The 15,629-nt window shown below is 38.1% G+C and overlaps 1 protein-coding gene across 1 annotated transcript in view; it reads left to right on the top strand.

Annotated features, from left to right (window-relative positions):
• Positions 1 to 234: 234 nt before the first annotated feature.
• The window catches only part of eys (eyes shut homolog), a gene marked incomplete at both ends in the record, with an annotated part of 166,040 nt that continues 150,645 nt past the window's right edge, over positions 235 to 15,629 (top strand). Inside the window, 6 exons of the mRNA XM_080507410.1 lie at positions 235 to 979; positions 1,787 to 1,903; positions 6,534 to 6,730; positions 7,527 to 7,654; positions 9,111 to 9,225; positions 10,944 to 11,103. Coding sequence (XP_080363536.1) covers positions 235 to 979; positions 1,787 to 1,903; positions 6,534 to 6,730; positions 7,527 to 7,654; positions 9,111 to 9,225; positions 10,944 to 11,103 — 1,462 coding nt within the window. The remainder of the gene's footprint in view (positions 980 to 1,786; positions 1,904 to 6,533; positions 6,731 to 7,526; positions 7,655 to 9,110; positions 9,226 to 10,943; positions 11,104 to 15,629) is intronic.

The raw sequence follows: 15,629 nt of genomic DNA, 5'->3' as shown, positions 1-15,629 counted from the left end.
TCAGACAATCTAAAAAGGTTTGAGTAACATTTTCTCCTATACTTTGCCAATTCTAATAAAAGCTTTTCCCTCCCTTTCAGGTTATTGCTACTCCTGTGGACTTCTTGGGGGACTTGGAGTAAAGTGTCAGGTGAAGCAAAATGCAGCACATTTGACTCCCTTCCCTTGATGACACAAATCGGTTTTAAAAGTCCAAAATCGATTTGAATTAAACAGCCAGATTGGGGGGAAAACATGGGGGCATCATTGTTTCGCTTAATTGCTGTTTTGGTGGCAATGGGTGAGGCCTGCTGTCAAACCGTTTGCAAAAGACAGGCTTCACTTGAATGGCATCTGAAACAACGCACCATTCAAGTGAACTGGACTCTTGTGGGAAACCTCTGCAGGAGTGTGTCAGAGTGTTGGGATTCTCAGGAGGGAGACGAGTCAATCCGGAAGCCTTTCAACTTCGCACAGATATGTCCCCTTCAGCTGCAGCACGGAGACAAACTGCTGATGTCTGCTGATGAAACGCTTGAATCATACGGCATCAAGCTCCTCAATGTGTCACAAGAAGACTTTGAAAGCTGTTCCACAAACACACTGATGAAAGATCAGTTTGTTTCCCCCCAAAATCTCAATGGGACTGAGAAGGTTGAGAGCAAGTGGCTCATCCCAGGTCACCATTACTTCATCGCACTGCATGGAGGAGACACTCAGCTGTGCAGACTTGGTTTGAGACTCAGTGTCTCTGTGAAAGCTCAGCTCTGCCAGGGCTCTCCTCTGCTTCGACTCTGTTCCGGGAACGGTTTTTGTCAGACGGGCCTCTGGGAAGCTGCGTACCATTGTCAGTGTCACCACCACTACTCTGGCAGGTTCTGTGAGAAGTTCGATGTCTGTTTGGACAACCCTTGTGAAAACAAAGGCGTCTGTTTGAGCAATGGATCCACAGATCCCAACAACAGAACGTATAAATGCCTCTGTCCTCCACATTTTACAGGTAAGGATAAATATCACTGTTTCTATTTCTTCAACTTTGTGAGGGATAAACTCTCCTGCTCGGGCTCTGCTTAATTCTTTTCTTTATGATATAATCAATTTCTCACTCATGGTGACTGAAGTTACTTCATCAGCACAGCAGACAACTAATATATTATTATTAAGTGAAGCAGAACTGCCAACACAAACTATTATGTATAGAATCACTCACAGCATGACCAAACTTTCTCATTCACCTGGACGTGTCCTCTTTTCACATCCTGTTGTTGGCATTCAGGTTTTTTTCTTTTATAAATCCATAAGAATGTCAGGTCTTATTGCTTTTCAAAGTGCTTTTGAGCATGTATTTAAATGAACCAGTACTGTGAACAGAATACAGCTTATTTCATAATTGTATCTCTTATTTATTACATCTAGTTCAAAAAATTTAATTAATCAAATTAGTATCAAATTTAAAGTCAACTTATTCTTTTTCTGTGTGTGCACGTGTGCGTGCACTTTAAAAGCAACCTAAAATGTTATGTGACCACTTCTGTTAATTATGCATTTTTTCAATAATAAATGTAACGTTATGCAAAATAAATCTCAACATTCTCGTGTAAGGCTAACAGAATTAATATTGAAACCACCACAATTCCACATTACTGATTTCAGTTCACTGCCAACACGCACTCTATTATGTACAGTAATGATTTAGTCTCCTACTTTTAATTAAATTCAGATGAAAAGCACCACAGACCTGTGCTCACAGACAAACTTCAATCTGTGCATTTCTTTTTATCTTCAGTGTTGTTGTCTTGTGTTTCAGGGGCTACCTGCACTGAAATTGTTGGGAGAGCCAATTGTGAGAGCATTTGTGAAAGTGGGACATGCGTTCCAGTGTCGCCCACCTCCTTCAAATGTTTTTGCGATGCTGGATCCTCTGGTAAGCATTTCATTTCATTATAGATATCAGAGCCACATTGAAACTGTATTCTTTGAACATGAAGACGCACTTCTGATCCAGAACAGGCAAATATATTGCAAACAAAATGCTAAAACAGCGGCATCGCTGTTCCTGACACACAACTTTATCATTTACCTCAGTGGGGTGGTTGTGGTTGAAAAGGTCAGAGCAGCAACCCAAGAAAGCTGCACATCTTAAAGAGATCAGAGTTACCTTATGAGCTGTAAGCCTGATCCCAGGTGATGCTACATGTATTTGTCATTACGATCACAAGCAGCCACCACAAATCAAACACCTCGTGCCACAACCTGTGATGTGCCGCTGTAAAAGGCCGGGGTTAAGCTGCTGGCTAACTGAGCGTGTCAGAGTTGATAAAACAAAGGTTTACAGCAATCACTTAAAATGTATTTTATGGTATGTTGTTTCTGCCGAGGCTCTTAAATCAAAACTTTGTTGGAGACAAAAAAGAAAAAAACCTGATGGAAGATGAAGAGTGAGACATGAATTTAAAACACTATGATTCAGTTTGGTTTTCCATGCTTTATTTTCTAACATTTTGAGTGAATCACCCAAACTTGCAGAGGGATTTAGTGCTTTCATTAGATGTTTGTGTGCAAGGAATTGGGTCGACTTATTCAAGGCAGGATTGTGTTATTTATTATTTAGTCTTTATATGATAATTTACTGTTGAGTTAATAGGCAACATAGAATTGGGTTGGAGGACCTGGATACTCCTCAGGCTGCCCTGGATATCACTGTCTGAACGCTCTACGCCTACTATGAACTTTCTACAATAAAACCTCCAGGTGGCTCTTCACATTGATTCATTGTTTTGTTTGCCGCACATTTTGTCCTCACAGTATTCTTGAAGTGTTATAGCTTTGCCTTTTGAGTCCAGCCCATGCTTTCAGCTTATTATTCTGGAGATGTGGTTCCAAGGTTATTTACCAGTGCAATCTGGCATGCTTTATTTTGAACGAGAGCCATTATTAAGCCATACAATTGAAGAAGAAAGTGTTTTGGAATGTTACATTGAACTCAATTAGAAAGCAGCTCTAAGCTTTAAAAAAAACAAAAAACAAACACAATGTCTTTTTCTGAACTTTGGAAAGGTAGCATTTCAATTTTGCATTCATCCTCTTGTATAAAGTGGTAGCCATTTTACTTTTACCCGAAGGCTGCATGTTTTTAATCAGACAAAGGGCAAGAATGCCGCTCAACCAAACTATATATCAAAATGACCTCTTACGAACATGGTAATGATTTTCTTTTCATATTTTGAGTAGAACATGAGTGTTTGGATAGGAATAAAAAGCACAACTCTTCTTGTACAAGTGAGGTGCAATGGATTTGATTAATTTATATTAGTTATGATTAATCCAGCTCCAAAACTAATGTTATCATGAGAAAATATATTACACTTTTTACAATAACCAAACTTCCAATGGGACATATAGGAGAATCAAACACAGCCGGCATTGTTCCTTTAAGAAGAAGAAAAAAGGAAGTCGGCTCTTATCAAACTTTAAGTGGGTAATTCATATAATTCACTTCACAAACACATTAACATACAAGCTACATGCTCCCTCTGCCTTGCAGCTTTTATCTAATTTGCCTTAATTGCCGCTGCTCTCTCATGAAGGCAGGCTCTGCTGGGTGCTTTCACACAGTCATGGTGTCCTGCTGTCCCATCCGCTTCTTGGGAGTTCTGTGGAGCTTGTGCCTCCTCCACCTCCCTGCCGCAGTTGGCTCATTAATCAACTGGAAGTTAGTGGCTGCTCCAGTGCTGGCTGCCCTCACAGGCCAAAGTCTATGCGCACAGAATAATGAGCCAAACTCATGGGATGTTTCAAATGAGATTTTCTTTTGATTTGACTCGCCACTGCACCACCTCAGGGGTATGTGTTGCAGCGCATTACCAGCTTTATGAGGTCATTTCCATTTGGTATAAGGTGCTAATTGTTTTTTACAATCTCGTTGATAGTCGTATCAAATTTTGAAAGGCTCTGCAGTCATTACCGTTGTGAAACAATTTAATCAGATATTGACACATGTTGTTTCTTTATGTTTATTGGATTGGGGCAGTTCATAATTACTGCAGTGATAATAAGGCTTAAGATGACAGCACAAATGCAAATGAACAGTAAAAAAAATATTTATTTCCACCACGGATACCATAAACCAAAATTATTATGAAGTTCTTGCTTGAGCATGGAGTGCCATAACTGTTTTAAGTGTCATAAATATATATGTGACGGATGGAAATGTTCCTCACATTTAGCAGTTTTTAACAGGTGCAGTTTTTTTAAGTGGACCAGTTAAAGAAAATTCACTTTCTGCCGTTGGATGAACTGCAGCAAAAGCAAACTCTGAAAAGATTGATACCCACAGAGGAGACTGTGGCGAGCCTCTGGGACATGAGCGCTGGTATCAGCATGGGGATTAAACAAAATATGCAAAGAAAGACTCAGTGGAAAGATAAATGTGTAGGCACCTCGTGAAGAACACAAAAAATGGAAACCCTCACTGGGGAATAACGTCAGATTTTATTCACCTTGAACCTGCAGTGGATTCAGTCTAATTTTATCCCTTGCTTACAATGTCACTACAGTGCTACCCTGTTTCCAGTTTAAGTTTCAGGTGTCAAAAGTCTAGTGATTCCTTGGTATTTACAAAAAGAACCAAACTCCTGGCCACTCCTTGTCTTGTAATTACTTTATCACATAAAATGCTCGCGGTTTGAACCAAACTGCAACTCTGACTACTTGGTTTATAGTTCAATGAAAGTCCTCCATGAAAATAATTTATGTGTCTTAATGATGACTTTCATTTTATCACTGAACTGGTTACAAGGGTATTGACTTTGTGTTTGTTGTACTACCAAATGCATATGATGCTTTTCAAGATCAGAGAATGTGTCTCTGTCGTGACTGTCTATTCAGTTCACTTCAATCCTGGTCTGTCACTGAAGTAATTTACTTGAAGTAAATAAGTTAAACATTGCACTTTGCTACCACAAACACAGAAGTTTGTGGACATTTGCAATTATGTCAAATATTTCAGGTCTCCATGTTGAACTGCTCATTTTCTTCAAACTATGAAAACATGCATACGTATAGCCTTTCAACACTTTGAAGTAAATATAGGTTGCTAGTTCCAGCTATAGTGTGTAAACCAATTTTAGCAGCATATGCACAGTGTGGGCAATGCAGTGAAATAAATGCTAAACATATGTCTGCTGTTAATGCTGAAACAATGGTGATACATTCTATTCTGTTCAATTCCATGGTATTAATAAAAGGTTGTGTCTTCTTGCAGGCACATATCTCATTATCTCACAATAACAGAAGCTTGGTTATGAAGTCCCGACTAGCAAAAATTGCATTTGTCAATGTAACACACTAACGCAAAGAAATGAATCTCATATTTGCCAATATGAGTAATCTATGGTATGAAACAATAGTGGTGCTCCATATACTTGCATAAAACTTAATACATAGATTTTCTCTTTTAATGCCATTATGTATTCACAGATCGTTTAGCAGCTCCTGAACTGAGCAAAACTTTGCCTCCTAGTTTCAGGAAAATACTTTTGCAAAAGAATTATGCCACCACCTCCCCCACTCACAACCCCAATGAACATAGAGAGCATGTTTAGTATAATCACAGTTCTATATATTGTGTTTACAAATAGATATCTTCGCATCTGTTGGCAAAACAAGATTGATGTCCTCTGGCAAGGCTGGTTCATTGTAAACATGGTTACAGGACTGTACAGTCAAAAAATTAAATTTTTTGACAATAAAGGTCATATAAATGTTTCATTCAGGACTAAATACACGGGGCTTGTGCATCTAAAACAAAGAAAAATTGGAATACAATATAAAAGTAGCTTTTTTATATATACTTAAACATCTATGTGATTAATATAAATAATTATTTATAGTATTTGCTGTTAAGTAAAAAAAATCACAATCTCAGATGTTGTTTCTACTTTTGCAGCTGAAGCCAGAATCATCATGGTTAGAAATGTGCTTTTCAATTTTTACGTTGGGAGTGTGAAAATAACTGACCAAACAATATGTTTGTATGATAGTCTAATTTTTTGAGATTTGCCTAAATAACCAAACAATGTGATCTTAGCAAACCATTGCTAATAATTTATTTAGCGCCATCCGCCATGTTTAGTGTCTCCGAGGTTGAATACGATAAACACTCATCAGCTGTTTTGGGAGGATACACATCTTTATGTAATACTGCTATTTAGTTGTTTTTATTCCACATCAGAAACAAAATTATTGGTTGATTTGCTTTGTAGTTGATTTTTTTTTTTGTGTGTGTGTGAAAATAATGCCTTAACTGTAAAAAATCATAATGACAAATTGTCATCCAGGCAGAATGCAGCTTGAAAATGATTTTGTGCCTTTACGTTCCATGATTGGCGTGAACTGGAGGGAGTGTGCTGATGAGCAGAACACCGACAGACAATGTCACCTTTATGTCTGGGCGCTTTTATGTTATGGTTTCCAAACAGAAATTCAGTTCCCTTATTGTAAATGTAATCTCCTGTTGTTTTTTGTGTTTTAAAAAAAAAAAAATCTTTTTCCAGGGCCACCTTGCGAGAAGAGCAAAGCCCCCTGTGACCCAAATCCATGCAAAAACGGTGGCACGTGTGAAGAAAGCCCCAATGGATTTGTTTGTCATTGTCCAGAAAGGTTGGGGGGCCTCCTCTGTGACTCTTGGGCTGACTTCGATTGCTTGTCACATGCATGCCGGGAGGAACAAATTTGCACTGCAGGGGAGCATGTGAGGACTTCATTTCCCTGCACTTGTTTTATCTCAGTGGGACATAAACAAGAAATGGCACATGGAAATTAATAGCGTCTCCGAACAAGATCAAATAGCTTCATTCTGAAGGCTCCAGCAGCAATTAATATTTCCTGCTGAAGATGAGCTAAGGGACAGAGTGCCCGCTTCCTTTAGCATTTTGATTGAATGACCCAACACATATTTAAGTGCCCGTTTGAAATAGCTGTCATCAAAACCTTTTTGCAATTGGGTGTCTGCTGTAATTTTCACCTTTCACGGGAAAACGCTATTATGACCATACGTTTTGCAGCGGCAGTGTTGTTTCTCATACTCTGGAGAATACCCTGGGGAAACTACAGAAGTGGTCTAATTGTCTTTCTCTCTGACCTTTGTTTTTGTTCATTACAGTTTGCCAAGTGCTCTGCACATTTTCACAACCCACCTACGATTACTACACTAAAAGAGGAATTTATCTAAATAATGCCTGCTTGACATCGCTATTTTTCTAGAAGTTAAATCTGATTAACTTTGAATTACAAGCACATTAACATTTATTAGGTCTTCATAACGTAAAGAAAAAAGCCCATTAAAATATTTGCAAAATGTATTCTTACCTTCCTGAGATTTGAATGTAATGAACTTGAGTAGAAAATAGTATTGCAGTCAATCAAGGCACAGCTTAAGGTAAACATTACATTGTTGATGAGCTTCTGCATTTAGGGATCTTTTGTGTAATCTAACCCTGTTTTCCCCAAGCTGCCCGTGACCTGGTTTGTGTTTCTTCGCCGCGCAGGCCTCTGAGTGTGTGTGTGCACCTGGTAATGTGGTCCCAGCATGCAGGAGGCAGGAGAGCCTGTGCAGCTCATCACCGTGTCTGAACAGTGCCACCTGTGCGTCCAGGGGAAATGACTACTTCTGCAGGTGAATCACAGAGAGAGAAAGCTAATAGAGGCCCATCGCCTGGTCCCCCTCAGAGATGATTCGAGTGAATTCCTGTGAATTTGTCTCCCTTGGAGAGTAAATGAAAAAGGCTTCTTTTCTTCTTTTCTCCCTTTCTGACATGGATATAGTTTTACGTCTCTCTTAAAAGCCTTAGCATTGCTGGAAAATATGCCTCTTTATATAGATTATATATTGATAATATTAACCATAACCAATTTTCCAGATTATTTTTTAACATTAAGGAGCTGCAGTTTTACACAAACCACTATTTTTCTCAAACATGTAGATAATTTGTTTTCTGGTAGTCTTACTGTATAGCACTCATCAATTTACAATAATATCTTCTAATGTGAACAGCAAATGTTGTTGAAATGCTATAAGCAGGGGTTTATTCTCCAACACTTTGATAATAGAGATTTGTTTACCATACAAAAATGTAGAATCGCACCATGCTTTTCCTTGAAAACAACAAGCATCTGTGAAATATTGTTCGCCAAAACAAATGACTTCAGACCCAATGCTGTCAGTCATATATTACTGGCTCAGCTCTGAACTAGTGAAAGTGAGAGAGGCAGACCTCCCTTTTAATCTTAAAGCAGTTTAGCCAAGCTGCTTCTTCGAGGATACCGGCTTCCACTAGATTACAGTCTGCCTTTGATGCCCTCTAGATTCTTATCGTCACACTGAAACCTATTTCTGATGCACACTTAAACTCCTTACTTATGCTCTGTTTTTTGTATTTTTTCCTGCTACTTCCAAATCACAAACAGAATAATTTTTTTAATGGCCGCTGGGGTTTGTATAAAGATGTTTCAGTTGAGTTTATATCTCTTTCAAATCCAGTTATTGCGACACACCAGATGTTATAAAGCTTATATAAAGTAGTTTTTTTCATCTTGACTCTTGTACATTAGACGTATATCAGGTATGGTGTTGTCTCACCTCTGTGACACTGTTTAAATGCATAATCGACATCCAGCACTTGAATCACTCCTCAAATCTGCCATGCAGTTTTGTTTATGCCATAACAACAGCTGAGACACTCCAAGGAGTTAATGTAAATGAGCATCAGACAGATGGGATAGGAAAGCCTTTGAGGGAGGTTCATTAAGGGATGTGTATATTTGTTATATTAGACAGTAGGGTGAGTCAAATAAGCAGTGTAGGAAATGAAAAATAAGGATTTATAATTGATTTTGATAAGCCTAACTCCACCTATTTGACAAAAGTCAAATAATTAAAAAAAAAAAAAAAATGTGAGAGACTAAGACTAATGTGCATTCTACTATTAAACAGGCTCCTATCCCAATCAAATTATGTGGAAAACTAAATTATAACCCCATGTATTCTGGAAGAGAAACAATACAATACAGGCTTGTTAGTTGATAAGGCTAGGAGTGAATTGATTTTGATGACTCTGACCTCCTCTCAACAGATGTCTGAGTGGGTTTTCTGGAAAGAATTGTGAAGAAATAATTGACTACTGCAGGCTGCTCAATATCAACTGCCTAAATGAGGGATTGTGCGTGAGTGTAATTGGCGGATATCAGGTAGGTAATTCAATGTTTCAGCCATAATGAAATACTCCAAAGTGCACAAACAATGACTCACCCTGCACCTTAATAGGGGCTACAATATGAGGGCAAGATCATTACATTGAGAGATGGGGCCAAAGTGTTTGGATTAAATCTTTTGAGTGGATTTTACTTTATGGAAAAAATACATTCATTTCAATTCATTTTTATGAATCTGTTTGCAATGGATATTTACATACATACATATCTTGACATCTGGATATTTGATGATTCAAATCCCTCCTTAAAGCTTACTTCAATTTACATTTGAATTGAAGGTTAATTCATCTCAAGTATTGGTATATATGCCAGTAATAAAATTGACTGATTTCACCAATTAGTACTTCAGTGCTTTGAATAAATAGGAATACATCACGACTTCGAAGAATGGGGTTCAAATAAAGACATTGTATGCTGAACACATCTTATTTTGAACAGTATTTTAGTATTTTGTGGCTGAAGATTGATGTATAATATAATCAGTCATTGATTGAACTTAAAAACAAAGATAATAAAAGAAATGTCACTGGTATGTGTAAAGGAGGCAGTAATCCAATTCTAACCCATTAATCACTGCAAGTGTGTTTTTTCAGACGGACAGGCTCAGGTTTAATTTGCCTCTGTGTTGCTCTTCTCAAATGTCTGCATTTTTTTTTTTTTACAACACCTGAGACTGCTCCTTAATGCCCCATAGCTCCTAATTATCCTCCATCAGTCTTGTTCCATGAGACCATTGAGAGTGTGCTTATTCTAAAAGCAACTTTTAGATGCTTTGTGTTGGCGAGGCTCCAACCGAGGTCAGACATAATCAAAAATTGCTGCTCGCTGCAAATGGGCCCTTTTCTCTCTTTACATTTCAGTTGTTGTTATTTAGTTATAGTTCGGAAAGAACAATCGTTGATGGGTTGAGCTCATTTTATTTCTTCTATACCTGCCAGGCCTGTGGTAACACACTGTGCAGAACTAGATGTACAAAAATAAGCCGATTTGGTTCTGTATTTCAATGGATAGATAGATACAAGACACTTTTCATGGGAAATGTGTGATTAAGAGGTGATGGAAGTCCATCATATGTATGAAAAAAATGTGTAGTCATTAAGATTTGAGCTCATCTTCATTTTTTTTATGCATCTTTGACATTTGTCTTCTCTATAGTATCATCTAGTTTAGTGGTAATTTAGAAGTGATTTAGACTACTGTCCAGAAAACATTCAGGGTACTGCAGATTTTATTCAAGAACATAATTTTTACATGCTGACATGTTTTTACATACGTGATGACCCAAAATTTTATTGACCTCTATGATACCCAAGATGTGGTGCACATCTCAAGGACGGGAGCGTCTCAAAGCAGATTAAAAATCTCTGTGTATCACTCGATGAAGGTGAGAACGATGTGCTTTTTGTAATTTCAGTGAATTGACCCTTTTTATTCGAGGGGATTTTTAACTACACTCCTCAAGGTAAAAAGAGACACTATTCACCAGATGCAAAACTGCACTAAACAAACACGTTTTAAAACTGAAAGTCAACAAAGTGACCCCAGTATTTTTTGAGTTGAATATCAATGTGCTGGAAAAGAATGAGGGGAAACAATCAGTTTGCTCCAGTACTTACCACATGTTACATTGGGTTGTGAAGGTATAAACTACCGCAATGTTGTACTCACATGGGCACTGTGCTTTATTACTACAGTGTGTTTGCGCCTCAGGTTGGACCGGAGAGTTTTGTCAGTATGTAAGCGACGCCTGCCTGATAAAACCACACAGCTGTTTGAATGGAGCCACATGCATTGCAACCAGTCAGCCATCATCTCCCCCAAAGTACATCTGCAAATGTCCCCTTGGCTTCAGAGGTGAGAAAACTTTGCTTTGTCATGTGTTTTTTTTTTTTCTTTCAGTTTGTCCATCCATCTGTGAGCAAATTATCTCAAAACTTGTACAGCCCCTTAAAGGAAGGTTGTTTTTAAGGGCAACACCAACAGATTAATGTTCAAGAGATGTGCTCTGTCATGGCACACTGTGTACCGTGTCGACAGTTACAGGGTTTGCTGCTTAATAAGCTGCACTTAATTGAAGAATGGACACAAAGGTTTGAAGCACAGATGCAACATGAGTTGAGAAGGCTGCTGTTGTCTGTATATTTTCTCTATTTGAGAAAGTGAATCTGCATGCAAGATGTTTGACACGAAGCGCTCATGCTGAGAGCCATCCATAAATCATGCATTTATCTATTTTGCCTTTTGTTGGTGTTTTGAGGCAGACCGCATTAAAATGGCATAAAACCTATAAACAAGTTATGAGAGCATTCTGTATTCCATTAAAAGTACATAATTTGTTTCGTGCGAGTACGTACGACAATCTATGGTCACAGAGGATCGTTGTTTCTAATTGGCTGGCAGGGATGCATTAAAATTTTATGTCAGATGTATGGTTTCAAAAAACTGCATTCTTTATTGTGTCTTGGTCAGAGGAACAATTTATTCCACAGAGGTTACTTAAGATCAGAAGTACATACAGCAGAAAAAACAGGAGAAAGTCTTTAGAGCAGTAAATGACTTCACTGCAACTTACAAAACTTGTGTACCTGTTTATTTATCAAAGCAACAAACTTAAAAATGGTTGTTAAAAAAAAATGCCATGCAGCAAATAATGTGCTGTAAACGTATGATCTTTTTTTGGGAGAAACCTTTTGAGGATTGCATAATCAACCGAAGCAAACTATTTATTATATCTCATTTTCATATCGTTATATTGCATTTTTCCACTTTCCTTGAGAAGTTGAGAAAGTAACATGCTTGTATACAGTGTATTCATTTTTGAGAATATGTGATCTTTCTATGTGCCTGCATGACAAACGGACACGTCTGTAATTTAAGAGTACTGGTTATTTATGGAGACCTTGATTATCAGTTAAGTCAAAGATGTTTGATATAGGTGTATTTCCACCAAAATAGAATGGCCTTGAAGTTTCTTTCTTTTAACTTTTACTGGGGAAACCTGGAAAAAATTATTACAAACAAAACAGATTTTTGATCTGACAGATCTTTTTTTGACATGACATTGCAAATAACATATTAAGGACGCTCAACACTGGACTTTGTCATTTTGTTAAGTTCAAGTTTTAAGAACTTAATAAAACTTAAAGGAAAAACCTTTTAATGTAAAAGGAGGACGGTTAGTGATGACGTTTAAGCAAACATGTAATCAGAAGTTGAGCTCCGCTGCACAGCGGTTGCGACTGTTGCTTACTGATCATGTCCCGACATCAGGTCATGTCGGGAAGGCAAAACTTGTGGATCAACTGACCCCAGAGGCAGCAGCCAAGATACTATATATTTCCATGTGAAAAGAGGATTTGGGACCAGTGAACAGTGGTCTGACTCCTCGGACACTGCCTCTGGTTGAAGAGTGGTTTGACACACGGGACCATTTCTTGGTCGCATTCAGTTTTATATTCCTTTTGTAGCTGTTCAATCAGCTTTTCTTGATGGACTTCTGGTGCAAATTTTCTTACCTCTGCTTCGACCCCTTCCTCTGTCAACCGCTGCCCTTTCTTTAGTTTACCCTGTGTGGAGGGTCTTCTGGATCAACCCTCAAATCAACAGCCTTCCATTGATTGCAGTCGTGTGTATTGAAATTGAACAATATGTGATTTACTGCGTTTTAGTTTACTTTCTTTTTTTTATTTTAAACCTGTTACATTCTCAATTATACTTCAGATTAGTTTGATGCATTTTAGTTCACATGTTATGAGTCTTTTTGAATTCACAGACAATAAATACCAAAATGTTTCTGTACACTGGTTGGATATGAGCCAGCATGGTAACATGGTCAGAGGGACCACAGCCTTCATTGTGGTTCAAACTAGCACATCTATAAAGATCTGCTTTGATTCATGTCTGAAAAGATTTTATTACAGTCAACCTAAGTACTGCTAACTCATAACTGACCTGACGAGAACAGGTTCCATTGATCAGCATTTATCTGAATATGATGGGGGTCAGATAGAATATAAACTATTCTCGTACGTCAAATGGAGTTATGCACCACACAGAAGGCCAAAAAGGGAGAAGGTCCCCTATTTGAGTCAGAGTTTGGCTTGGGGGCTGTTTGCATTATCGCCCGAGGCTTGCGTGGTTTTTTCCAGGTTCTCTCGTTTTCCCCCTGACAATCGTGAAACTAATTGTTGTATTTGTTTAAATGTGACTGTATGTGGCTCTCTGTCTCTCTGTGTTTGCCACATGATGGATTGGTGACCTTTCCATAGTGTACCTTTCCTTCACACAGAGTCAGCTGGAAACACTGTGACAGTAAGTTAGATAAAATTGTATAGATGAGGAATAGATAAATCCAAAAAGAGAAGCACAGAAAATGAAAATATTTCCATCTGAAATAAACCACGAATACCTTTCAGTTGAAACTAATAATAAAAAGAGTCTTTGACGCCTTATAGTTCTTTTAATTCACAATCCAACCACAGATTTTCAGCAATAGCCAATTTGTTTTCTTTTTAACCCAGAAACTTATTTACCAGTCGCCTTGCCTGCTTGACATTTCTAAGGCCTGCAGCTGATTACATTTAATCCAAGTAGTCTGGCACACTGCTTCCCAATTAGCTGCTCACTCAGAACATGGCCGAAACTTGTAAAGCCATCAGTGACAGTTAAAAATAAAACACACAAGGAGAGACATAAAAGCTGAGTGGTTGTTAAGGAAAATTATTGTACTCAAGGAAGGAGTCTAACCTCTGTTATAAAAAGATTGGATAAACTTTGCAAAAAAATGGACACGTTGTGATTTTCAGACTGTACTGAGGTTAAACTGTGAGATTAGAAGATCAGAAAAAAAAGGATATTTTAACTACTGTGCTTATGCAATGAGCAAATATTTCCAGGCAAAAACGTAGAAATGTGAAGAAGGCAACACAGCGCTGAACAGTCAACGGATGTCATTTTACCCCTTCCCACCCCATCCAGTTCGCTCAGGTTTGGTCCTGTAGTGTATTTCACAATCTCGCTTTAAGTCCTGACACACTCAACTGTCAGTCAGATAAGCCCTGACATTGCACTACATGAACAAGGTTTTTTCCCCTCTGTTCAAAGCTGAAATCTGTTGCCACTTCAGTAATGGAAAATTGTCTCTTACACTGTGGCACTTCTTAGTGACGGATAGAATTCATCATTTTCCAGCATCTCAGGATTTTTTTTTTTTTTTGCTTTGGAATTTTGAGCCAATTTAATTTCAAGCGCTGCCCAGAAACCCCACTGTACTCTTATCATAGATCATAACCCAGGATGCATTACTCAAGCCCTTGCAAGGATTCATTTTAGAAGGCTTTATTTTTCACAGAACAACAAGCGTTGGAATACATTTTGCTGGTTTCAGACCTACATGCTGTCCTCTTTTTTTTTTTAAATTATTATTTATTTATTTTTATTGTGTGAACAATAATGCCACAGGCTATGGGGATTATACTGCAAAAAGGCTTTCTGTTAAGGTTTGGAGCCCAGAGACAATTCAGAAAAGGAATGTGCTCAATGATTCTTCATGCAGAATACCTGCAAAATGTGTAATGCATTTGCATTGATTTTACAAGTAATTATGGCAAATATATAATAATCAATAAAGATCCTGCAGGCAAATAACAACTTCAATTCACATCAATCTTTATTAATTTTCTGCTGGCATTGTGACACATGGCTATGCATGGCTAATATTTGCCGACTTAAATCATTACATTTTATGGACGTTTTTAATAGAAAAAAAAAAGCTATGATGCCATATAACAACTTTAATTCACAGCAATAAATGATTGTAGAATAAGATTTCAGTAGGACAAATGTGTACATGTGCTGCAGCACAGCATGGCATATTTTGTATATAATGACCTGTATCAAGCACCGTGCAGATGGTATCAATCATAGTGTTGGTGCTCAAGCGCGAGGTTGCCGCTGTCAAGAAGGGACTTTCACTACATGTCACTGCTGCTCTGTTATTGATGATGGGACATTTTAAATTAATAACCTGCACGGGAAGACACCCACCCCAACCACAGCGGTGGAACCAGCAGCTGCTGAGGCAGCTGAGCACCGAACAGGAACCTGAATCCTCACCTCATCTGCAGCCTTCAGTCAGACGCAGCTTATCATCAAGGATCCAAACTCAACCTGTCAAATAAGTGGTGGATGTTCTCATGACATCTCTCTTTTTGGATGTTCGCAGGCTCACCACATGTATGTCACTCCATGTCTTCATGGAGGCGTTTTTACAATCTCATTATCGTTTATAGATAAATTGACTGGAACACTTGCATATAACTCTCAAGGGAGAATAATGGGAAATATACTTACTTTATTACCAAACATAAGTGTTCATGGTT

This window comes from Blennius ocellaris (assembly GCF_963422515.1).
Source record: "Blennius ocellaris genome assembly, chromosome: 13".
NCBI classification, from domain to species: domain Eukaryota; kingdom Metazoa; phylum Chordata; class Actinopteri; order Blenniiformes; family Blenniidae; genus Blennius; species Blennius ocellaris.
The sequence above is the reverse complement of the archived record's forward strand: the minus strand, read 5'-3'. Positions and strand labels throughout refer to the sequence as shown.